Source organism: Balearica regulorum, chromosome 1 (assembly GCF_011004875.1).
Source record: "Balearica regulorum gibbericeps isolate bBalReg1 chromosome 1, bBalReg1.pri, whole genome shotgun sequence".
NCBI classification, from domain to species: domain Eukaryota; kingdom Metazoa; phylum Chordata; class Aves; order Gruiformes; family Gruidae; genus Balearica; species Balearica regulorum.
In genome coordinates, this window is record NC_046184.1 from 39,348,831 (window position 1) to 39,373,860 (window position 25,030).

The following is a 25,030-nucleotide window of genomic DNA, read 5'->3' on the forward strand; positions in this document are numbered from 1 at the left end:
TTTTCACTACACCCACAAAAAACTTCTTTTTGAAGAGTTATAACCCTCAAAGATATATATGGAAATATTAACAAGACAATAGCAAATGAAAAAAACCCCTCTATATAGAAAAAAATCCCACACAGTATTACATTTACACAAGTTAAATACTATTACTTGTCTACTAGCAAAACTAGTTTGATATGCTGCACTGGTTTTGTCTGGGATAGAGTTAAATTTCTTCACAGTAGTTTGTATGGGGCTATGTTTTGGATTTGCACTGAAAACAATGTTGATAACACCCTGATATTTCAATTACTGCTGAAGGGTGCTTACACAGCATCAAGGCCTCTTCTGCTTCTCAGACTGCCCTGCCAAGCGAGGAGGCTGGGGGTGCACAAGAAGTCAGGAGGGGACACAGCTGGGACAGTTGACCCCAGATGACCAAAGGGATATTCCATAACATACAAAAGCTGGAGGAAGAAGGAGGAAGGGGAGGGCATAGGGAGTTAATGGTGTTTGTCTTCCCAAGTCACCATTATGTGTGATGGAGCGCTGCTTTCCTGGACATGGCTGAACACCTGCCTGTGATGGGAAGGAGTGAATGAATTCCTTGTTTTTCCTTGCTTGTGTGCATGGCTTTTGCTTTATCTGATAAACTGTCCTTATCCCAGCCCACAAGTTTTCTCACTTTTACCCTTCTGATTCTCTCCCCCATCCCAATGGGGAGGAGTGAGTGAGCAGCTGGGTGAGATTTAGCTGCCTACAGGGGTTAAACCGTGACATATGCTCACAGGCATGTGATTCAAAGTCTGAGAGAGAGGAGAAATTCAGGTAATTCCAATTATAAAAGTCTCTTCTACATGAACTGCTACTGGGATCTAATGTAGGTACACATACATAAAAATGTGTATGTAATCTAAGGACATTTGTCATCAATAAAACACTTGTTATTATAGTCTTAAAATTAATGTGGCTCTTACAGCCACCCAGCACAACCCCTTCATTTAGAAGGCCCTAAAAATCCTAAGAATTCTTTTTTGAATTCTTCATGCCTACTCACAGGTGACTTCTTTCTAGTTTCCTCTGCAATTCTGTTGTCAGTAAGAAAATCTTCATGGGAAAGTCAGACACACCCAAAACACCTATCTACAGTGCAGGAATTTCTTGGTTTCTCATACACTCTAATTAAATGCCACATATATTTACTGCCTCCATCTTTCAAATACAACCCAAAAGAGATCCTGGCTGGTAAAGCAGAACACCCATCCTCCACTTGCAGTCTCCTCAGTCTTCCCCTTCACCCTACCACAGTGATTCCTCCCAGCTGGCTGTGCCGCAAACACAATCTACTCCAAGGCAATGCATCCCTTTCCCTTTGCTTGCCCACCCGTCAGTTGCTCTTGAAGCTGAGCACTGCTCCTGACTGTTTGGAATGTTACTGATGCAACATCCAGTCTCCAGATGAAAGCCTTACACACTAGAAAAATGACATAATATTCTACAGAAACGTTCTGTATACCATTTACAGTCAGGCTGCATGCAATAGTTTAAATTATTCTACAGCCTTAGTGACGGTAAGACTAAGTCTAATGCATATATCAATACATATAAAAAATAAAAATATTGCTTGTTTTTAGTCCTCTAACGTCCTCATGAGGCTGTTTTAACAGAATGGGTTATCTCATGCATGCATACACAAAATCTGATTATGAATTATATCAAACTACGATAAACTTTAAACTTTGAGACCTAGTTCTCATTACTTCATATATATTCAATATATATTTCTTTTTGCCTAAAAAGAGAAATAAAACTACTTGCTAGATCAAATCCAGTGAGAAAACATAAAACTGAATGCTACCACACTACTCCTGCAATACCCAGAGAATGTTATTTCCAGAATCTCAAAGCCCAGTACCCTAGAGCCATCCACTCCAGTTTATCTTCCACATCAGCTCAGTCCCAACTGACGAGCAAACTCAAATTTCCAAGTATTTGCCACACATTTAGCAACACACAGTGTTTCATGAAGGCTCCCTCTATCAGCTGAGAGAAGCGTAAGTCACTTCAGTGAAATGTGACCATTGCAGAACTAGCTCTAGCAGTTTCTTAGCACACTGTTAATGGTTTTGATTTACTTGACTAATTCAGGAAACCATACTCAGTAATCCTGCTCAGAAATCCTATGGTCCTGAAGCTGTTCAGCATTTTCAGAGTTCTGTCAAATGAGTTCCTATACAGTGTAATACTGATCGTAATTACTGAATAAACTACATGACAATACTTAGATTGGCTGAAACTTGCAAGAGAAATTCTTGATTTTGTGTGGTGTATTCAGCTGACTGCTTTGAATGGATTCAGCATGGCAAGCTAATAAACTGATCTGGACTATCAAGCTGACCTAGGCTGATATGTATGTTGGCCTTCTTTTATTCCCTTGGAACCTCCTATCATCTAATTCTACATTTTGAAAACTTATCCTTGTTGCAACAGGGCTGAACATCAATGCTACAATTATCTGCTCTAAGAGACCCTGTTCTGCATGATTCTGATTTGTAAGGGAAACAAAGCTCCTCCCTCACTTTGCACATCATATTAATATATTCTCTAAGTCGCACTGTCTCTTTTTTTTTTTCCTGCTACATACTATAACGGCTTGTCAGAACCTAATCTTCTTTGTATACTCACCTGTAGGAGCTTGAGTCATTAGCATTACAATCTCAAAACTGTATCTTATAGACACCACAGGTCAAAGTGTTTTGCATGTAAAAACCAAAATACAAAGCATACTCAGGCTTCAGATTCTTTAAGAATACTCACCTGGTTGGGAACTTTACTCCTGATACGAGACCAAACTCCATCTTTGTAGAAATACTGGGCTGGAGACAAAAATTTTGACCTATATTCAGTATTCATCTTCCTAATAAACCAACAATAAGGAGAGAAAAAAAAGTAAAGCTTGATATTCAGAATACTCTTTAAGAGCACTTTTAAAGTTGTATCAACAACCACAAGCATACTTGGACTTAAATGCCAGGCTGAGAGGTGAAAAACGCATGCTTTGAAACACAGCTCATACCAACACAACTAGGAAAGCTGTGAAAAAGCTCATTCGCAGCTGATGGCTCTTCAGGTACTTACTCCTGTTGGTTTTTCCTCATAACCCTTCTGTCAGAAGCTTTTACCCTCACAGACAAATCAGCAGAACATAATACACACATAAGCCTCAATTACTTCAATGCAAAGTGGAGCAGCTTGGTTTAAGTCACCGATGAAGGTGCATTTAAGTAAAAATACCTGGTTTGGCACTAATGTGGCCGAGACATTTCCTTCTATGAACTCCCCCCTAAAGGTGCTCTGCATGCGGGTGGTATGAACTACTGGGGCTAGAAACATCCAACTACCAGAACAATGGTCAGTATAATTCATCTAACTATGTCTTACTGGCTTTGATCTTCAAAAGGCCTCAGTACTCAAAAAGATGGATTCATTTTCCCTTCTGCCACACACATACATACACAGAAAAATTAATATCTTCTAACCTAAAGCAGGCAATAAGCAATGCTTCAAGTCCTTAAGCACTGAACTGTGGATTTATCAGCTTAAATCTTAAAGAGGTTTTTGGTTTTAATCTTGCTTCAGAACATTAATAACTTGATTTTCATATATTCAGTGCTGGGTGAAAAAAGCCCTCTTTTTCAGTCCTTCTTCAGAAATAGATCATAAAAGCCTGAAGCTGGAGAATAAAATGCACCTTGTAAAAAGAAAAATACCAAGGCAAAAAATCCCTTTCTATTCAAGATTTCTTTCCATATATCCTTTTCTTTGAAACTGATAGAATTCCTTCAGGTTTGGTTGCAAAATAAATAGACTAGCTTAAAAAACACATCACTGCTGTGCCTCGATCCCAGTCATTCTGCTGCAAAAGCAGACCATGCAATGCAGGTTGCACACAAAGTGACAGTCCTGTCTGCATATTGAGAACTTGTACATTTTGACAGTTATTTGCTGAGTGACTGTTTTTGGAAACTTATCTTGTGCTACCACACTGAAGGTATAAGAAGCAGAAATTTGTCCTTAAACGTAAAAAGTCATAGCAAATGAGCAAGAATTTTACACACTACTCACTGCAAAATTGACTACAATCTACTACATCAGAGAGCTATGAAAACCAAAGAGTTAAAGGTTTTAACTATACTATATCCACTCACTTTTTCATAAAGCAATTTTATTTCATAGTATTTTGAGTGATCACTCTGTAATTATCTCTCAATGTCCAACAGCTAAGTGTCCTCTCCCATCTTTAATCTAATGCCTTAACACTGCCAGAAAGTCATATGAACGAAAGCAATCACTGGGACATACATTAAGCACAAAGACAGCAGAGATGGATTAATTTATGCATTTCAAAACCTACATCGATTCTGGGCTTTTATTTCTCTTCGCATATCTCAGATGTGTAGAAAACAGAAACATGAGTTCATTTCCTGCAATGTAGGTACGTGGCAGAAGAAAAAGATATTTGGATAGCTCTCAGTAATATACAATTTCATTTTATCTCCATGCTTGTCTTAGACGGGATAGCTTTATTTCCCTTTACCTCATGTGTTTGCTTTTGCTACTCTGGGACAAAGGTGGTATGGACTAGAAAAAGCAGACATCAAGTACAATTATCACAGTTCTGAGGCATGGAGCAAGCACAAGAGAGCAGTTTGAGAGGCGACTACAACTTCCAAAGCACTCGCCTGAAGTTTAGTAGCAGCACTGCACCAATTTAATTTCATTCATGTCTAATTTATTATTATTATTCCATCAGAAGGCTGAACTGTGTTTACAAAGCTTCCACTGCCCAGAGAAGGAGATGGAAATTAACACCAGGTTTAGATGTACCCACAGGAAGCTCAATCCCAGCGCTGCAATGGGGCATTTGCCCCTGCAACTGTAACATGGCATGGTTAAAGGTCCATCATCCACCATTCTAAATATTAGGCTGCTGTACACCTATTCACTAGGCTAGGTTTTCCTACTTTATACATACCCACGACTTGTATGTAAAGAGAGGGGCTTTGGACTGACATGTTGCTTATTTTTTTGTTTAGGATGTTTCTGTTCTGATTTCCCTTGTTTTGCTGCATCTTCTGCTCGCTTTTGAACTGGTTCTTCCCTCTTACTCTAAGGCAAAGATAATTTTAAAAATACCACATTAGCTAACAATCTGAAAACCCTCATATTCCTTTTGACATCAAGCTTTTGCAAAAAGTTGATTTAATTTTAGCGTTAGCTGTTTTGCATATTTAATACAAACAAGAATATTACATTCCTTTGTTAATACAAAAACAAACTAGAAAAATGCCAAAGCTAAGATTCTGAATACAACATTCAGTTAGTTAGATGATCCATTTTGTATGCTTTAAAAAATGAATTTAACATGAAACGCAGAAATAAAATAACACAATACCTGTGCATTCTAACCTGAGTTGTGTAAGACTTAACATGTATATTTCTGGAATTTGTAATAAATAAAAAAACCTCAACTCTTAGCTTTATAGTCAAGCAATATAAACCAATTTATAACAAACAAAAAGGCAATTTTTTAAGTTGCTGCCATTCTGGTTTATAAAGAGTCAGATTGACTTGTTCAGTTTTCACATCAAAGGTATTTTTTTTCCTGCTTATTTTATCCTCTCAGAAGTCTCATGCATGATTTCTGATTCTGCTAGAGATCTTCACAGATGTTATTCAAATTCAAGAAAAAAAAAGGAAAGCCAAAAAAAAAAGCCTACCAAAATCCCTCAAAACTTTTTCAAGATATGAATTAAAATTATATCGATATAAACAAAAAGTGGTTTAGACACTTTCACTAAAATTCCCTTCTCATGCCTTCTCTTCCTTCACTTTATTAGCTCTCCTGGGAAACCATAACCTAAATTTCCAATATTAAAAACAAAGAAATACTTCCTGAAAGCCTCATGCCTTTCAAGCTTTCTTCACACATGCTAAAACAGGCAAAAGGGGGCATAAAATTCCTCATTTCCAGATGAGATTTGAAGCACTGGGCAGGTCTGAGTTTTAAACGATAAAGCCTTCAAGCCAACGATCATCTTTAAGAATGTCAAAAGTACCCACAGCTTAAACTGAGCCACAGGCACTCGATATTGAGTACGTTTTGTTCAGTAATGGTCCTAGTGAACATGTTGACTGTCAGCGGCTCTTTCTGTTTTATCCTTCTACCTAAAGGATAGAGAGCTAACCTGCAGGAATTTAGACAACACAGCAGCTTGCTACAAAAATAGACATTCATATGTCCAAACCTTGCAAAATAGGTTAGCTGTCATGCAGTCTGAATTGCTCTCACCTATTTTTAGAACATCTCAGTCTGAAACACTTCCTTTTCATTAAATTTATCTGGCAAAATGGCCATAGCCACGTTTCCTAAAAGGCCACTTAAGTTTGTCCAAGCCAACAGCAACACAAGAGAGCTGAATTACTATGATAAAAGACATTTTAATGTTTTGAAATGAGTAATAGAGTCTACATAGGCTACACCATGTCCTGTTACAGCCCTGTGCTAAATACAATTACAAATACAATCAATTACCTTTCAACTTATTAAGGCAAAGGCAAATGAACTGTAACCCTTCCTTCATGTTTCTTCAAATTACAACTATTAGGTGAAAATCAGTTCCAACTGTGGCATCTTCCATACACCAAAATATTTTTTTCTAATTCACATTATGTCTAATTTGAGATTCAAAAAGTTGCAGACCTCCCATCCAGCCCTCCTGCATACCAAGAGACTACACTGGTACCAATGAGATTATAAATCAGAGATTCAGATTTCAGAAACTATCCTAATGACTAAAAACAAAGTTTCAATTAAAAAAAAACCCAGAACCTACTCGAAAACTCATAAATCAAGGTGACAGGAAAAACACACTTAAAGTGTCATTGTAAACTGGCCAAATGTACTACAGAAACTACAGAACCCACTACAGAAAATCCTAAAAGCAAACAGAGCTGTACAGTGTTATTTTCAGTCTTTTAGAGCAAAACCACTACTACCTGAGTCTAGCATCATTAGCAACAGCTCTAAAATGTTAAGTAAAAATTTTCAAAATAAACCCACCCCCGCATTAGAGAAAAGAACAATCAGTATTATAGAAGTATATTAATGCCTTTCTTTCAGGGAAATATTTACTTGTTCACAAACCGGAAATTCCTTCTCTTCTGAACCACCTCTCTCTTGTGGACCCTTAACAGGAGGAGACCCTTTGAAATTTCTCTCATATGCAGTTTCAGAAGTAATTGCAGGAGATTTAAATGGAGGTATGGATTTACTTGTGTTGCAAATAACCTTTGGGGAAAGTAAAGAACAACAACAACAAAAAGAGTGTGATTTGCTTACCTTAAGGCTAAATTTTCAAAATCAGTTAACCAATTCATGCAAATACATTCACATATGAGCAGAGAGATGGTCATGTGTACAAATACAGCATGTGTGGACTAATTAACTTCTAGGACAAACTGAAGAGAAACTTAATCTGATAAAAATACATTCAAAAGTGACAGAGTAATACAGTGTTAAACCTGTGGTCAAACGCTGTTCTTACTGAAGTTCGCTAACAGAGTGAATTTTCTTTATTTGGGAAGACAGTTCACCTTCTGAGTTGTATGTAGGATCATGTTTTTAAAACATATGCCATAAAACTTCGCTATGAGTCCTCAGTACTTGTCCAGCCCATACATAACACGCAACTGTTCTGTTGTTTAGAACTGGATGCTTAGGGCTTGGTAATTTGAGCTGTCCACTATTTTCCAATCAATACTGCACTATAAGCCAAGGTAGGGAATTTGCTTAATACGTGGTCAGGTGTCATTTCCTCATGAGGAGCCGAAATAGAAGATCACGCCATGTGTCACAAGCATACATTTTCCCAAGCTTTGCTGTAAGAATTTAGGTCTGACTTATAACCTAACTTCAATAACTTTGATATTTTCACAGAATCTCTTCAAAGGAAAGGTATTGTCATTATTCACTATTCAGGTATATTCTCCATCATATCAATACAAACCAGAAGAAAATCAGTTTGTTACCATGTCTAATCTTTATCATGAAACTCTAATTTTAATATTAGAACCTGCAAACATTTATACATATTTAGATTTTCTCTAGGTTCTATTTATCTAGGGATTTATAATGCCTACAGAATTATTCTTATGGCTTCTTATTCTGTATAAGTTGTGCAAAAAAAGTTTGCTATTTTAGATTCCACAGTCTTTCTTCTGAAATAGCACAATGTTCACAAGCATCAATAATGAAACTATCAAACTGATTTCTAATAGAATCAAATGGCATTCTCTAAGAAATTTTCCTAAAGCGATGTTCTGGGACCTGCCTCTTCCTCAAATGGTCCTTCAGCTTCTATACTACTGTCATGCATTTCAGTGAGTTTTCCTTGGATAAGGGACTGCTGGGAAACAGATATCTCAAAGTAAGGCCACCTGCCTGGCATCCCAACAAGAACAAGACAGCAAGTTTTCATACTGACTGATCCTAGTTACCAACATTTATTGCCTCTGAAAGCTGTTACTGAACAAATCTGCTACCTGTGGGTAAAACCAGAGAGAGCACCATCTGTAATAATGCCATTAAAGTGACTATTTTATACTGTAAAATGACCAAAAGATGGACTGAGTCTCCCCAAGTCCTGATCCCAGTAACAATGAATTGAAAACACAAAGCAGTCTCACAGAGTTACTCTTTGTGGTCTGATTTCCAATCCTACAAAGTTCAACAACTCATGATATACCTCAAAATGCCACAAGAGTGTCTTAAAATCAGAAGATTCCACTTTTAAATGTAAGCAGTTCTTAAGAAAGAAAAAACACTACAAAGATGCACTTCAGGGCCAGAAGCTTATGTGCACAGAGATGGAGACTAAGAAACTGTGGTAACCCGTGAAAGACCATGAGAATAAATAGAGAAACTGGAATGATTTCAGTGGCAAGACACGTTATTACAATACAGAACACCTGAACATTCATCTGTTGATTAGGTATATATTGGATAACATAAAAATTATAAAAACGAAGGGCAAGACTGAGTAGGATCTTAGAGCTCCTAAGGTAAACTAATGCAAACAGAAGAAAACGGTCCTGTTAGAAAGGATGGAATACAACCAGGGAGAATGAGAACAAATAATTAGACCTGACTACAATAAAGAATCACAGGGAAACAAGTGTAACTATACCGCACTTTTGTATATTGGAACTAAAAAAAAAAAAAAAAAAAAAACAACCATGCAACAGCATTCAAGTTTGGAAACTTTCCCCCCAACACCACCAAGGAGGAAGAATGGAAATCTTGGAAAGCAAGCAACTTTGCTGATACCTAAAAGAAAGTAATCATTCACTTTTTGGATTCTTTAAAATTACCTGTTCAGCTGCAAGTATTGGTGATTTTTCATGAGGACTCTTCCAAACAAATTGGCTTTGATATTCAGAGTTTCTGGGGAAAGTATTTAAACGTGAAATATTCATGCCTGCTTTCCTCTGAAGGACTCTGTGAAGCTGACAACATTAAAAAAAAAAAAAATTAACACCGATTGTTTCTTTTCCTACAATGTTTTGCACATCAAGTATCTTTCAATGCACACTTTCAAACCAATGGTTTGGTTTTTGGTTGTATGAATTAAATGAATGCAAAGTACATTTTCTCATTATAGCAAACAACCCCCAAATGTCTATATATTATTGGCTAAATCCTTGTTTAACTGAAATCAATAGGGACGGCATAAGAAGGGCACAATTCCTATTGACCTGCGTGGAACCAAAATCTGGTCTCAAAAATACTGTTCTCCCAACAGAGAAGCTACAACATAGTAGAAGATGAAAATACAGAATTAAGAAGAGAGATAGAAAACAGAGGCTGGTGTATGTGTATTATCAGACATGTGTATTATACAGACATCATGTATATCTGACATCAGATATCAGTAATATCAGACTGGTCAATTTTTATACTGGTCAATTAAAAAAAAAATCTATTTTCCCTTACCCCATCACCCATTTTTTCTAATTCCTTTTTTGGAGATGCAAGTGCTTCATTTTGATTTGGCAGAGCAGCAGAGGGTGATCTCTTCATGTTGTTTTCTGCAAGGGCAAGAGCTGTTTCACCTCTAGAATCTACCGAATGTGACCAAACTTTTGGGGGGAGTCTGGGTCCTTCTGGTGTTTGAATTTTTTCCTGATTCACCTCATTGTTGTTGTGGTCTGTGTGCAACTCTGCAGTCTTAAGAGCCTCGGTTTCAAGCGGATCATTCAAATCACAATCTGCTGTCCATTCAAAGGACTTTGAAATCTGTGGATAACGGTAAGGTACCCTTCTCTTGGAAATGAACTTTGGTTCTCTTGTGATTCCTGAAAAAGACATATTAGGTTTAACAAAAACATTCTATTGAAGACATAATACCACTCTGTTACAAGAACAAACTGGAAGTTTATCATACAACTCGTTATTAGAAAAAACTATTTTGGTATCTTTGAGCAATGACAGCCTATGAATTATGGGCACGGCTGTGAAATTCTGTCTTCTTTCCTATCTGTGAATGCCTTTCCTTTCCACTAAAGGGAGATGGGAATGTGGTGCTCCAGGACCATGTTGTATAAAACCCTATATAGCAAATATGACCACAGGACAATCTTTTGCAAGTTGATTATGGGAGTTCAACAACAACAACAAAGTTAACACAGCCAGTGAAAAGAATGTGGTTAACACAGATAGAGAATAACCAACTGGCAGCGATAAAAAAATGCCACAAATATATCGCATTGCACACGCACAATATACCTCGCTGAACAGATTCTCACCTCCTGTGGCAGGACAGTGACAGATCCTATCCATCTAATACAACTGTGATTTAAAACCATCTCAGATAGCTGGTGACTTCTTACAGTATGAACACAAAAACATTTTCAAAATTCTAAAAAATGCTATGTAACAAAACAAGGTATCAAGTTATTTTAAAGAACTGCTGGCCGTTACATGTGCAGATGAAAATAAAATTACCCTATCATTTTAAGAAGAGGATTGAATGACTGAACACATTTAAAACAGGAAATCACAATCCAACTGCAAAGTGCTCAACTGCAATGGACAAGTGAAAGCCCCTGACTGGCTGAAACACTTTCTAGGAGAGAAACTCCCATCTCATGACAAAATAACGTAGAAAGAACAACCTACAGTGAGAGGTATACAGAATGTCTGGATGTCCAAATACACATACAGGCGGTAGGAGATAATTCCAGTGGAAAAACACTGGAAAAGCAGCAGGAAGGAACTCAGACCGCCTGCAGCTGTTAACTTTTTGTGGTGATGTTCCAAGTCATTCTTAAAGCTGCCAACTATGTGTTTCAACAGGAAGAACTGTAAGTTTATCAAAAACAATCTGCAAGCCCTATGAGGTGTCAAGAGTGATATTTGAAGCTGCACATGGTTAAATGGCCAGAAAAGAGGTGGGAGTGAAAAGGAATGCAAGGTGGTGGAAAACTACACCAAGCACACACAAAACCACTGCTACAATAAGTTAGTGTGTTTGGATGTTCAGGTATTTCAGAATTCGTGGAATTTATTCATTTCCATACAGGTGCCCACACACAGAGCCATGTGCTAGGGAAAGCAAGGTTAAAGAAATATGAATTTTTGCAGTCATGGAAAAAAGCAGTTTTATACATAAAGCATAATATTTAGCAAGAATAAATTATTAATTAAAATGTCTAGTATCTCAACTGAAAACAAACCATACTCCCAGTAGTTGGTTCTTAATTACCAGGCCATAATTTAGAACACTTATCATATTGTAGGAATTAACATATTGGACTCTAATTACACAGACTGCATAGTGTGGTTGCACTGGGTGGCACAATTTTGCTCATCTGTCTTGCGCCACTACAACAATTCCTATTTTTCTACTGCTCTTTTTCAAAGTACTGCACTTGTCATCACTCTGCAGCTTACTCCTTTTCCTCAACTCTCTATAGGCCTTTCAATCCTATTTCCTTTGTCTTCTACATTCCAATCCCACATTTTCCTGCCATGATAATGTCTACAACCCCTAACTCCTAGACTACAGCATCATAAGCTTTTTCCACTTAATGCCCATCTTTTCCTTTTTTTTTTTCCCTAGTTAGATGCCCCTGTAGGTCTTCATAAAAATTTTACTTTGTATCAACCTTTGCCCTAAATTAGTCTCCTCTTAAATACGGAATTTTACTAATTCCATGCACCACAAATAACCTAATGCCTCCTTCTACACACCATGGGTTAACACTGTGCTTCATGTTTGGGACTCAGCTTACACTGCATGTCAGAAACCACGTATTTTTCATGTTTTATGTAAATAGCACTAACATTAATAGAAAGTTTCAGTGTAGCCAGAAAGGAAATGGCATTCAAAAACATATTCTAAATGATGACCAAGAACATAGTTTTAACTGTATCAAGTGTACAAACCGCAAACACTACCAGTTCACTGTGGTCGTGCACTCACTCACAGCAAACCTCTCTAGATCTCCTGCAGCCCAGGCTCATCCTCACCAGAGCCAGCGTGGACAGCGCTAGGAGTCACAATCAAGGGGGCAGCTTTCAGAGGCGCTTACCAAACTGATCCGACCGAAGTCCTGCCCACAAGGATTTCTGCTGTTGGGACGGGCTAGAAAACTCTGGAGTTTTCCACTTGAAGTTTCTTTTATATTCACTCAGTCCCTGCAGCAAACAAGAGAGGTGTCTGTCAAGTGAGCGCTGCACATCCTGCTTCACTGCTGCTGTTGGTAGCAAATCTCCAAGGGGAAAAACACCAACAAGGCCGCTGCAGGAAACAGCTAAGCTGGCAGGGTGCTCTGCATCTTCCTAACCCACCCCCATCAAAGAGCAAAATCTACTTGACCGCTCTCTGAATAGCACGAAAACAGCGTCGAATAATTTCATGCACCAAAAAGTATGCAAAAACTTTCAGGAACAAATACAGTCTGAACCCTCTGTCACCCACACGACTGAACTCCGTCTTTATCAGCCAGCGCTCCTCAGCGCAAGGGTTCCCCCCTTTCCCGCTTCGCCTGTGACACCCCAGAAACGGCTGTACCCCCTCCTTTTGCCGGCTGCCGGGGCCTTCCGGGCCCACCGCCCCCCAGGCCCGGGGCTCCGCCCGCCCTCGCAGCGCACGGCCCGCCGGGGCGCACACGCCCCACGCCCCCCTCCGCCAGGGCCGCTGCCCAGGCAGCCCCGCGCCGCCTCACCCTGAAGCGCACGGGCATGGCGGAGCGCGGGCTGCCGGACCGCGGCCGTCAACACCGCCGTTCCCCTGGCAAAGCCGCCGGCCCGCCCCGGCCCGCCTCGCCTCGCCTCTCCGGGCGCCTGCGCAGCGGCTGCCCAGCGGGGGGAGGGGAACGCCGCGGCCCGCGCCCGGCCAGCGCCGCTTCCCCTCAAGGCGCTGCCTTGGGGGGCCATGTTGGCCGGGTGCGGCCGCCGTTCTACTTCATGGCCCTGCCCTCGGGGTCCGTGTTGGCCGGGTACGGCCGCCTGTTACCCATATTAAAAGCCTTTTCCCCTACCTGTGACAGGATAACGGCGCTAGATCGCCAGTACTGCGTACCTAGAGAAGGACGACCGGGAGGCATGTGAGCCCACCAGCGTCTCAGTCAGTAGCGTGGGGCACTTGGCAGTAATGCAGGACAGGAGAATGTTGGATGCCTGGTTAAAAAAACCCACGTGCCCATGCAGCATTATGTTGGTACGAAAATAGAGTTGAGAGAAAGGAAAAATAAGTTCCCTTACCTTTCTGAAGCCTGTGCGATGGCATGCCAGCTGCCGATCCTCCTTTGCCACCTCACTCGACCTCGCTGCATGGTCAGGAGATCCTAATCCACCTCCTTGTTCAGATCTTCCCTCAGGGCTCACTTTTTTGACTGCCTTCCCGCTGCTAGTCTCCATCCTGACTTTCTTTGACTATATCGAATTAAAAAGAACTGAGAGGGTGGTAAGAAAAAAGGGGTAAGATGGCTATAGTAAATAAAATGGCTTAGGCAATCTCCACTCCCTCTGCATGTGGCTGCTGACCCTCTCTGTCTTTCTTAGTAGGGCCCATTGCTGGTCGCTGATGCCTCTAGTGCAGCGTAAGCTTCTTCAACAAGGGCTTTGTCACCTCTGTGACTGCAAAGCACCCTGCCAGACACGGGAGGAATGATTCGGTGCCAGTTCCACTGACTTAAGCGGAGTTTAGGTCCAGTTGGACCCTGTATAAAAGGTGAGCATCAATTTTTTACTGTTGATGAGAGGGAGGAGAAAGCACCAATCTATAATGAAAGACTTGGGAGTAAAGTAAATTTTCTTCTGCAACGTAAACAGTGGGGAAAAAAAGGAGGAAATGTGCTGCATTGATAGTGTTTCCAAGTTTCACACATCTTTATTAATGAATTTCAAGATCAAGACAATAATTTTGTTATAATTTGCTTGCTGATTACACTTGAAACTGCTAGGTCCACGAAAGAAAGTAGTTTGTTTTGTTATCACAATGGTTTATTGCATAATGTTCAGTCAGGTCTAGTTCAGTACATCTTCTACAGTAATGCGCAAACTTGTTACAGAATGTGAAAAGCCAGCTGGCAAACTCCTTGTTCAAAATACAGATTCCAGGTTTGCCAGGAATCTCTCTTCTTTGATATGTATGGAAACCAGACCAAACATAATTCCAGTATGTTTTTAGGGTGTTTTCCAATTAACCAAACTATAATAATGCATTTATAGATTGTTTGAGGCTGTCTGGATTCAGAGATAGATTTAATTCTTTAATGCAGAAACATAACATGACACCACACCATCCTGAAATGCAGGATATTGTATTTCTTAACAATGTCTTTCCTTTTTTTTTTTTGAGATAAAACAAAATAAATTATCCTGAAACAATGGAATTCACATTCCTCTATATGCACTGATTGATTTAAATTGCATTTTCAATCTTCTCCTTATAGCTAAGAGATACGAATAGCTGACGTGGAGGAAGCAGTTTAGTAAATATGTTAAACCCTGGATCATGCTCTTTATCACTGCTGATGTATGTATATTAGCTACTTCCAGTTCAATGTATATACATTACTGAATACACAGTTATTCAAGGTAATATGATGTAAGAATGCTAAAATGCTTAGGCTGGTAAGAATATTTTCATATGAGTGCTGAATAAATAATGAAATCATAAAAAGGGATCCATGTGTAGAAAAGGTTACAGTGCATTCACAAACTCATGGTCCTGAAAAGAAGGAAAAGATTGTTTCCAGCTTTCTGGAAAATAAACTAGCTGGGACTGATGTAAATGTGCATCCCTCAGTAACTGGTCTGTATTATTTATTGGATCCCATTGTTTGAAAACATAAGCACTTAAAGCTTGTGTTGCTACAGAACACATTTAAATAGTTTGAGTTCAAGTTGCTTCACATTTCTGTAACACTTGAGAAGTTGACTATCCTCCTCCTTTATTTCCTGTAACGTAAATATAAGTATTTTATTTTGCCTGATACTTACTCCAGATTTAGATCTTCTTGTTGCTGTTCTTCAAATGAATCAGCAGATGTGGCTTCTCTTGCTAAACCATGGATGAAAATTATTTTTATTTTTTATGTGTATAGTTTCAAATGGATAATTTGTGACCCATATATTTTATTTTTAACATCATTTGTTTGCCTTTTAGCTTCACTACATCTTGCTGCATATCCTGACCTTTATCTTTGACCTCCTCTGTCTCTTGACACCAGCCTTCTTGAGTCTTGACTTCAAGTGCTTGATTAAGTTAGATTTTCCCTGAGCGTCTTTCACTTGAACTGTGAGCAGCTAACTGTAGCCTGTGAACAGCTGTCTATTACATCTAACTAAATGGAGACCTTTTTGTGACCCATTTCTCACTCTGCTTGTAAACTTGTATACCACAGGCAACCCTGCCTTAAAGAGTCGGTAACCTAAAGTCTCTTCCTTTTCTTTTGCTTTAACATTGATGGTCTCTCCTGCCAAAACTCAAAGCACGACGCATCAGCAATCCTCCCTCCAGCCAAAGAAGGCTAGACACAGCTTGCCGTGGAGCCTGTCAACTCCACTCCATGTGTCAGCCTGAGGGAATCAAATGAGAGCAATGAAACGTGTTTTCTACCTCCAGAGTCTGTAGCCTCTGGCACCTACTGGTACAGGAGCAAAGGAGGAGCAGTAGCACAGCTGGCCTGGCTCAAGTCCAGTGGTTTTACTCTTTAGTAGTAAATGTTTCACGTGCAAACTTGTTCCAGCTTATTTTACAACTCATTTAGAAACTGCAGTGTTAAAACTACTTTAATTTTATTACTCATTTCAGTCCCTTTTTCAAGTTACAGAGCTGATCCAGCAGTCATTAAAGGACAGCGTTTTGTTGCTTACAGGAATCTGAATTCAACGATATCCTGGCTTCATGCCTCAGTAATGGTTCTTCAGCTTGGCAAAAGCATTAGCTGTTATCATCTTAAACTAGTCCATCCGTCTGATACGATTTCATTCTGAATTGCCGAGAAGCCTATGTAGTTCATCTTTCCAACCGTAAAAGAGGTCATAAAATGAACATGAAATGTGGATAGACAGGTCCAACTTGCAGCCCACCATCCACTTTTTTGTGCATTGTGCGCTCTTAGGGCAAAACACTGTCAAAAGTGACTGCTGCCTTTGAGAACTTCATCTTTTACCCACACAAGGCCAGACACATACTGCAGAGCTTTCCATAGCCAAGGACTGTCAGCCTCCATGGTAACCCAGGGTGATCTTGAAACTCCAAAGTGTCTTAAATCAGATCACTTTTGAAATCAGCATCCCTGGCCTTTCTGTCATTCCTCCATCTCTAAAGTGAGGATAAGAAAAGATTCCTAACTATAGTCTGGTATCTGCTAATCATGAGCTTATTTTGAGTATAAAACTACAAGATATTTTTTTTAAAGTGTAGAATTCAAGTTCAGAAACAGAACAAAGTATGTCAAATGTGTGTAGCTGATGCAAGGGCGACAGTGGCTAACTTCATTTCTTACACTAGAAGAAAAAGGAAAGTAGGAGAGCATGTGTCATTTTGATCTAATTTTGATCTAATGTTTGCCTGGAGAGCACAGTGAAACAATAGCTGCTCATCCTTTAGCAAAGAAGCGTACACCCAACTTGTAGCTATAAACAATAGCGATCTCTGTTTCTCTAGGAAGCACAGGGCATTACTTAGTGATACTTGTGCTGCTCTACACACTCATTCGTTATCAGTCTACATGACTGTTCATAACGTGGAAATAATCTCCTTTCTGTTTTTAAAGGTGTAAGATTTACACACTGCAGTAGCAAAATAGTGCAATGCTGGCATAAATAATCTGTTATGACAACCCCTTAGGGAGTAACTGCTGTTGGCAGGATGTGTGTAATCCCGGGTCTGATGCGTTGGTAACTGCACTGTAACAACGGAAACATGAGCTTGGCCTCAGGTATCTCACTGCTCAGGTTGGTGGGCTCAGCTGTGTTGGCAAGGTAATGCAGTTCAACTTAAAAAGGGAAGGAGAAAAGGCTAATAGTCACCATGGAGGGCCATCTGCTAGACGGCCAAATCTCTCTATGATGTATTAAGAAAGATTTTGTAAGAGACATGCTGAACTTTCTGTTAAATGAAACTTTTGTCATTTTTCTTTTCATTTCTTTCTTTACTCTGCATGCCATCTGTAACAATAATCTGTTATCACACTATTGGAGCTATATACATACATCAATAACAAATCACATTTCTGTGATGCTGACTTTAACAGACACATAGCCATTTAGAAGGGAACACTCATTAAGGGAGTGGGAATTGACCACACTATCCAAAGAAGATTGTCCTTTACCTTTTGGAATCCAAACGTGAGCAGCTTTCCCTCTTCCCTGGCACTCCTGGCAATGTTCTTCAGGAGGTGTTCAGACAGAAGCCTATTTCAACAGCCCTGTAGGACAGAGTGAAAATGTTGCAACAAGTTCCGGTTTTGTATGTCTAGGTCAAGAGAGGAGCACATTTTTTTTTCATCTGGCAACATTGTGGTAAAGGAACCTCAAAAAATTGTTCTTGCTCTGGACATAGTGATCTGTCAGTGCACTTTGCCATGGTGTCTGTCATCTGTGCTATATCTTAGCTGTTCTCTGTAACAAAGATTATAATGCAATAGAGTCATATTTGAAAAAAAAAAAAGTATGTAAAAATGCTGTGGTTTATAGTACAAATATTGAGAGAGACATTATTAATAGCTTGAAATACACTGTACCAGTAGCTGTAACAGTGTTGAAGACAGATTGGGAACTTGACAAGATGATCAAAAGGGAAGCAACTTTGGCACTCAGCTGCAGGAAAAGCCATCAGTGGCATTTACATAGATGATATATTCCCCCTCATTATCATGAACTCATTTGCTGTAGGTACCAGGGGTAGCTGGCTCCAGACAGATCTGAACAGCTTGTTACCCCCTTTCTCCCTTACTGGTGGGATCTGGACAGGAAGTTGCATATTCCAGTATGCATCTGGCTTTTGCCAATTTCTTGGGTCACCACAGCAGTTTATGGTGATGGCTTTCTGTTGCAGAGATGCACAGAATTATTTTTATGAAGTGTAGTCGTTCTCAAGATTCTGAGTCATATCAACTATTTTACCTGACATTTTATCCATTAACCCTCCAGTAACTGCAATGCAAATATCTTTGTTCTTCTTGTTTTCACTTTTTGTTAAACACAATATCAGCAGATGGCAAGCCTTCACTGGTACAGCTTGATCATATACCTATACTAAACACAGACCAGACTTTGATTCCATCAGCCTTTCTCAGTGGGTCCCTCTTCCGTCCTGACTGCTGCCAGCCCACAGGATTAAGAATAATGCTCCAAAGCAGTTACATATACACACCTACATTTATCCACAAACTTCAAAAAATGTTAGATATTACTGAGCCAGCTACATTGTGTCTAGGAAAACTAGATTTGATGCACACAATTACTTGAATAGCTCCAGTGCCTTCTAATAAGGTGATTTGAAGGCACTGATTATAGTAGCATAGCAGAGAGGATCCCAAATTGTGTTCATGCATTCTCCTCAAGTATGTATACTTTGCAGCCAGGTATAAGACCTGGTGTCACTAGCAGCGGCCACCACCTCTGCTGCCACCGGTGTCCCTGCCAGTGATGGTACCTGACTTTTAAAAGTCTGTGAAAGCCAGATTTAGAAACTTGTCTCCCCTCAAAGACTGCCAGTAAATATAGTAAGCAGCACATCTGAATGAGCCCTGCTCTAACTGCCCTCAGCAGACAGTCCACAAGTCTGCAAGTAAGCAGGATCTCGTAGTCCTGGACTACCGCCAGCCTGAATAGCTCCTTGTTCTCCTGCTGTTTGTCTGCAGTAGACACACACAGCAGCTGATTGTAAATATGTCTCTCAGCTGTATTTAGGTATTGCAAGGAATCTGTTTTACTGCATACCTGGTTCTGATGGGCTGTTCACAAGGACAAGAGCTTCTGAACACTGCATAAGCCTTTGGTTACTGCAGCTCAACTTTTCAGTTGGGATTATGTTAGGCAATATACGAGAATGTTTTATGGCACTGAATACCAAAATACTGCAGCCTTATGGTGCAAAGTACCACAGGCACGTGATTTGAAGGTGCTGAAAAAGCGTTCCAATTTATATTGGTTTGAGTATATTCTGTCCATGCCCTGCCAGTTTTATGCCAGACTAGATATTGCCAGTTCCCCCCAGACAATATAAAGCCAGAATAAATACCAAATTGTGTACTCTGGATAATTCACCAGAATTGCCATCATGTGCTCCTGCCCCATCTATTTGGACTGGTAGGTGATCCAATACCACACAAATCAAATCTTAATGGTTTTGCCAGCATGTCCTTACTGAAACTGAGGTTCTTAATTGCCTCAGCCTCTCTTCTATCTGGCATACATATGAGCACAAAGAAATCTAATATTTACCAGGGCAGCTGTTTCCTGCGTCCTTCCCTGTCTGCAGCCCCCTGGGACACCATTCTAATAGAGTTTTGTGTAAAAAGCGGTTGGCAAGAATCCTGAAGTCCCTTCTAAGGCAGATATGACATCTCTGTGACACGTGTCTTGAATTTCTTCAGAAAATTATTTCCTCCAGGTAATGCCCACCAGAGAAACTGAGCAACCTGAGGGTGTTCCTGGAGGGCCTCATCCATCCCTGGCTGAAGACAGCATCAGTCTTTGGGTCTGCTGCTTGGGGGCAGGTGTGGAGCTACAGGTCAAGCCTGGCCCTACCCCTGGTGGTCCTGGGAAGAGGCCCGGTGGTCCCTGTTGCTCTTTGTGGACTTGCTAAGTGGGATTTGCCGAATGCAAGACTTGTGCGGTTGATCCTGACTCCGTGCTTTCCCAGCTAAAGGAAAGCCACCGCTGGGGGTGGGCTGAGGCCAGGCGCGGGCACAGCAGGAGCTGTTGCTCAGGCAGGGACCCCCGAGCCCTAGCAGCCAGAGCTCCCGGTGGGGGGATGCTCTCAGGGACTTTACAAAATAGGCACAGTGGGCCTTGCCGTGTTTACAGCTGGTTTGCACAAACACCGTGCTTTCTAGTATTTTCTTTCAATCATCTGTAGCAAAATCCAAAGTTCCCAATATTGTTGGAAAGGAAAATGCCACCCAACCAGCAATCTGGTCCTTATTGCAGCTGCTCAGTCTCAGTGCCCAAAAGTCAAGTTTCAGTTAATTTAGTCTTGGATTCCTTTTCAATTTCAGATAAACCAGAGCCTTCAGTACTTAACAGCTTTTAGAAAATATATGCAATTAAATATGATATGTTGGATTCATGTCAAAATACCTGACTTGCAGTGGTACACTTCCAAAGATAATTTCATTAGGGTTTTTCTTTCCGTGACAGTAGCTGGAACCAATTCCTGCAATTTTCTTCTTATAAGTAGCTCCCACTGAAATCAATGGAGCAGCCTCAGAGGTATGGTCTGTGGAAGGTATCTCTTTTCTTTCCACAGACCAGATTAACTGCCTTGCAGGCCAGATCTAGACACAGGGTCATTGGCTGATCATCTCTGCTAAGAGATCTAAAAAGGATTATGTATTATAACCTTTTATGTTCTAGTCAGTGGCTTGAACTTGGCCCATGTGAGCAGTGGCTTGTATCATTCACGGGAGCAGTCTGTAGTTGTGAATTCTGGCAAAGCTTTTTCTGAAGTAAATAGACTGACCCAGGTAAAATCTGAATATATTTTGTAGGTTTTTAATCTGAAATCTGGAATGGCAGCACAAGGTTTTGTGAATGAAATGTATACCTCCCCACCTGCAGATGTTCTGGGTCTCACCATCATCAGTTGGAGCGAGCTGTCAAAATCCAGCCCACAACTGCAATATCCGGTGAAGAGATAAAGTTGTAACTATCATGTCCAGAAAGTCACACTGACATAAGAAGCAACATTCCTGATGACCTCAAGAGGAGGAAGAGCAGTCCTGTTCTAAAGATAGGGGTGGTGAAAGCATTAATGTAAAGAGCAATATCACAGTGAGTTAAAACCAACAAAAAACTCATTGTCTGACTTACGCTGGAAGTTTCAATTTGGGTTTGGATTTGCACATACAAAAAAGTAGGATTAACATTTTCAGAATATCCCATTGGTCCTCATTTATTTTTTTTCGTGTGTGAATATCTCCCTGACTGCCCAGTCTCCACTGTAGCAGTATGGTAAAGACAGGCTACTGGTGACTAATTATCACACATTTGCAAAGCTGTTGGGGCCACCAAGGCAAGCAGTAAACTATATCCCACCTTTTACTTGGTAAAAACTGTCCAGGACAAAGCATTGCTGTAGTAGTAGTAAATACTTAGCTATGTATCCACATGTAGGCTCCAATGTGGCATTAACCTCCATGGAGTATTTTCTCTGATGGATACAAAATTATGTGGAAATACTTGGAAGTTAAATATTTCATGTGCAATCACCTCATGAAAAAAGGTCTAAATTGTCCAATTGAAAAACTTCAAATTTTCCCAAACATTTCCCTTTTTTCCTTTTCTTTTTTTTTTTTTTTTTTGGTGGGGGGGGTGAGGAATAAAAGAAGCAGGACAGTCTCAGTCTGCCCTGGTCTTATCAGAAATTAACTTTGTAGAAATAATATCAGAAAGAAGTTTGAAAATCATTTGCCATGTTAATTGAAGAGTAGCAACAGGATCCAAGAAGGCAATCCAGCTCGATTGCATTATCACAGCTGGTATATCGGTCTTGCTTGAAAAAATGGGTATTTTTGGTTTCCTCTCCATTTTGGGTCTCTCCTTTAAGCATGGCTCATGCTGGCAGTCTCTGTGAAGTTGATGCCTTTTCAAGCTTAGAAAAACTATTTGAGAGTTAATGTTTGATTATTTTTTTTCTGCTTACAGCATTATCTCCCTCCCAGACATAGTCATCCTCAGATAAACAGTTTGCTGTTAAAGACAAAGTAACACTGGTTTCTGTTATAATGTGCTGCATCTGTCCTTACTTTAAAATGTAACTCTAATGCAGCAGCTCTTCCAAGTGATTTTCCTCCTCATCTTTTTACATCTGCACTTGCTCCCCCCGCCCCCCGACACTCACTGAAGACTGAAAGCACTGATAAAATGCCTAAAAGCCTTTACTGGCCCAGTACCACTTCTATTAGACTCGGAAGTTGTATTTGCTTTCTGGGCACTTTGGCTAACCCCGGTGGCAGAAAGGCTTGCTGGAAGAAGGGTGCACTGCAGAAAAAGAGAGCGGCGACCCCACATCACAGAGAGTGGAACCAGCTACTGAGGTGCTGGAGTAAAGGTTACGTATTAACAAGAACTTTTATCAACAGCTTCTGTCAGAAGAACTCACAGAGGATCCCAGTATTAATTTAAAGCTAATCTCCTAACAGTTTCCAGAAAAGAGTGCAGAAGCACCGTATTTTTCTGTGCTCCTGGGGAGTGACTTGTGAAGCCGCTCAGGGTTTCAGATTGCTTCCTACCTCCTCACCAGGGCAAGTTGAGCCTTTGATCTCTGAATGGGGACAATGCAGATTTTATGGCACGACGGTTTCTCTGAAGACTTGAATGCTGACTTTCTTTTCAGTATTGGCCTGAATCCATTAAATTGCACATGAATGCACAATACCAGAAATTTTCCACTTGCATTAAAACTGCAGTCTGTTCTGTGGCTTACTCAATGAAGAAAGATTGAAGTCAATAATTTCTTCTCTTGTGTTTTGGTCAATAAATCTGCTGGTCCAGATTCATTCCTGGTACAACTCCAGTGCTGCAATGTGGATAGATGTTGTCTTTTTTTCCTCCCTCCCTGAATTAAATTGTACACCCAAAAAGATGAGAAATCTTCAAAAGTACTTTGCTTAAGCAAGGCTGAAAATGTCATTGAACAAAGACAAATGGAGGAATTTTAATTTAAAATTTACTGCAGGTTAGCTGACAACTGGTTGTTAAGCCGATCTTTTCTGGGTTAAGTTTAGACAATAATCATAAATCAAAGTGAAATACAAGATGAGTTAAATTAAGCTATTGAGAAACATTTATTTTTTTTTTAAGATAGACCTTTTAGGGCTTCCAGGCAATGCCTGGCCTGTTGACAACTGTGTGATGACTTGGGCAGATGAAGAAGTGGCAATGTGTGAGAACTGCCCGAGTGAAGCACGTCTCTATTCTTCTGTTTTATTACCGCATTGCCTCTGGCTTCAAGACCCAGGCAGAGGCCAGCTGGAGTGGGCAGGCAAATTTACAGATGTTAACGCTTGCCTTTGGCATTTTCTTTCACCGCAGTCCAGGATATCATCTGCAGTCTTCCAAGGGCTGATGTGCAGTTTGGAGGTGAAAGATAAAACTTAACTGAGCATCTCCAGGGTACTGATTAATAACCTAGGACATTGTGCTTTATCATTTGAAAGTATACTCTGATTAGTATTGTTTTTCATGAAGAGATGTGAAAATCACCATCTGCGTCACCACTGGGGTGCGGCACGGTGGGACTGTCACCACTAGGTGGCACGAACCTGATGCGGCAGAAAACGTCTGAAAAAAATGCTGAAACATTGAATGCTTTGCTGAACAGCTGCCATCCAGTAAGTGAAAAGACTACCACCGCCACGCTAGCCATCAGCACAGGATCCGCCTGAAAAGCCCACTTCATTCTGGTTTTCGCAACGGTCTTCTTGATAATAGGGCAAGGAGGATGTGTTTCGAACAGAACTGCTGTGTTGCCTCCTGCCCCCAGCCAAAATGAAAATCCATTGCTACTAATAAGTTTTTTCTGCATTTCTGCAGCCAGGTATTTAAAGTATACACTTTGTTTTTTCCCCACTTGGAGCTACAGTGATGTGGACAGCTAGGACCGCATCATAACAATGAGGCTAGCTGCCTGCCGTTGTTGTCCCATTCCCTCTGGCCATGGCCACACAGCTCACTCGGCGCAACCTTGCTTTTAGACCTCAAGGTTGTAAATTGAAGTGTCTCAGCACTGCTTCACCTCCAGGCCAGCACTGACACCGCACTGCAGGTCTGGGGAGAGCTGCTTTCATGGCGTCCTCTCAGCAGGATGTCAATCTGGAAGCCTTGGTTCTCTCCAAGTAAGTATTAGGAATCCCGAGATACTGCCGGTTAAAGCAAGTGATCCTCAAGATTTCTTCAGGGATATACACTCTAATATACTGTCAATTTTTTATTTAAATTTGCTAATATCTAATCCATTACTTTAAGCAGCATTTTTAGATAAATATGATAATCAATCTCTCTTAAAATATAGGAAAGCTGCCCTTGCTGTTTACAGCAAAGGAGACTGAGAGCTACAGAAATATGTTCTAGTTAGGCTCATAACTCTTGGTTAAGCTTTTGTAACAATTTTTTATTTCTACAGAATCAGAGATGTGGAAAGCACTTTAAATAGAGAGAATATGTGCTTTAAAGGTGGTATCATATATGCAGAAAGCACTCAAAGAAAATGTAAGGTCCTTGTACTAAAGCACCTATGCT

At 40.3% G+C, this 25,030-nt stretch overlaps 1 protein-coding gene across 5 annotated transcripts in view; it reads right to left on the reverse strand.

Annotated features, from left to right (window-relative positions):
* The window catches only part of MDM1 (Mdm1 nuclear protein), a 110,562-nt gene that overhangs the window by 12,304 nt on the left and 73,228 nt on the right, over positions 1–25,030 (reverse strand). For 2 of the 5 annotated variants that reach the window (XM_075746214.1, XM_075746200.1), the window contains exons 3-10: positions 17,896–17,991; positions 13,814–13,984; positions 12,640–12,745; positions 10,040–10,401; positions 9,418–9,552; positions 7,181–7,336; positions 5,021–5,154; positions 2,803–2,902 (exon numbers count right to left, since the gene is read on the reverse strand). In XM_075746214.1, the coding sequence (XP_075602329.1) occupies positions 2,803–2,902; positions 5,021–5,154; positions 7,181–7,336; positions 9,418–9,552; positions 10,040–10,401; positions 12,640–12,745; positions 13,814–13,969 (1,149 nt within the window). In that variant the 5' untranslated portion in view covers positions 13,970–13,984; positions 17,896–17,991. Of the gene's footprint in view, positions 1–2,802; positions 2,903–5,020; positions 5,155–7,180; positions 7,337–9,417; positions 9,553–10,039; positions 10,402–12,639; positions 12,746–13,275; positions 13,398–13,813; positions 13,985–17,895; positions 17,992–25,030 lie in introns of those variants that run through there. The other 3 variants (XM_075746208.1, XM_075746223.1, XM_075746233.1) reach the window with 3 other exon arrangements.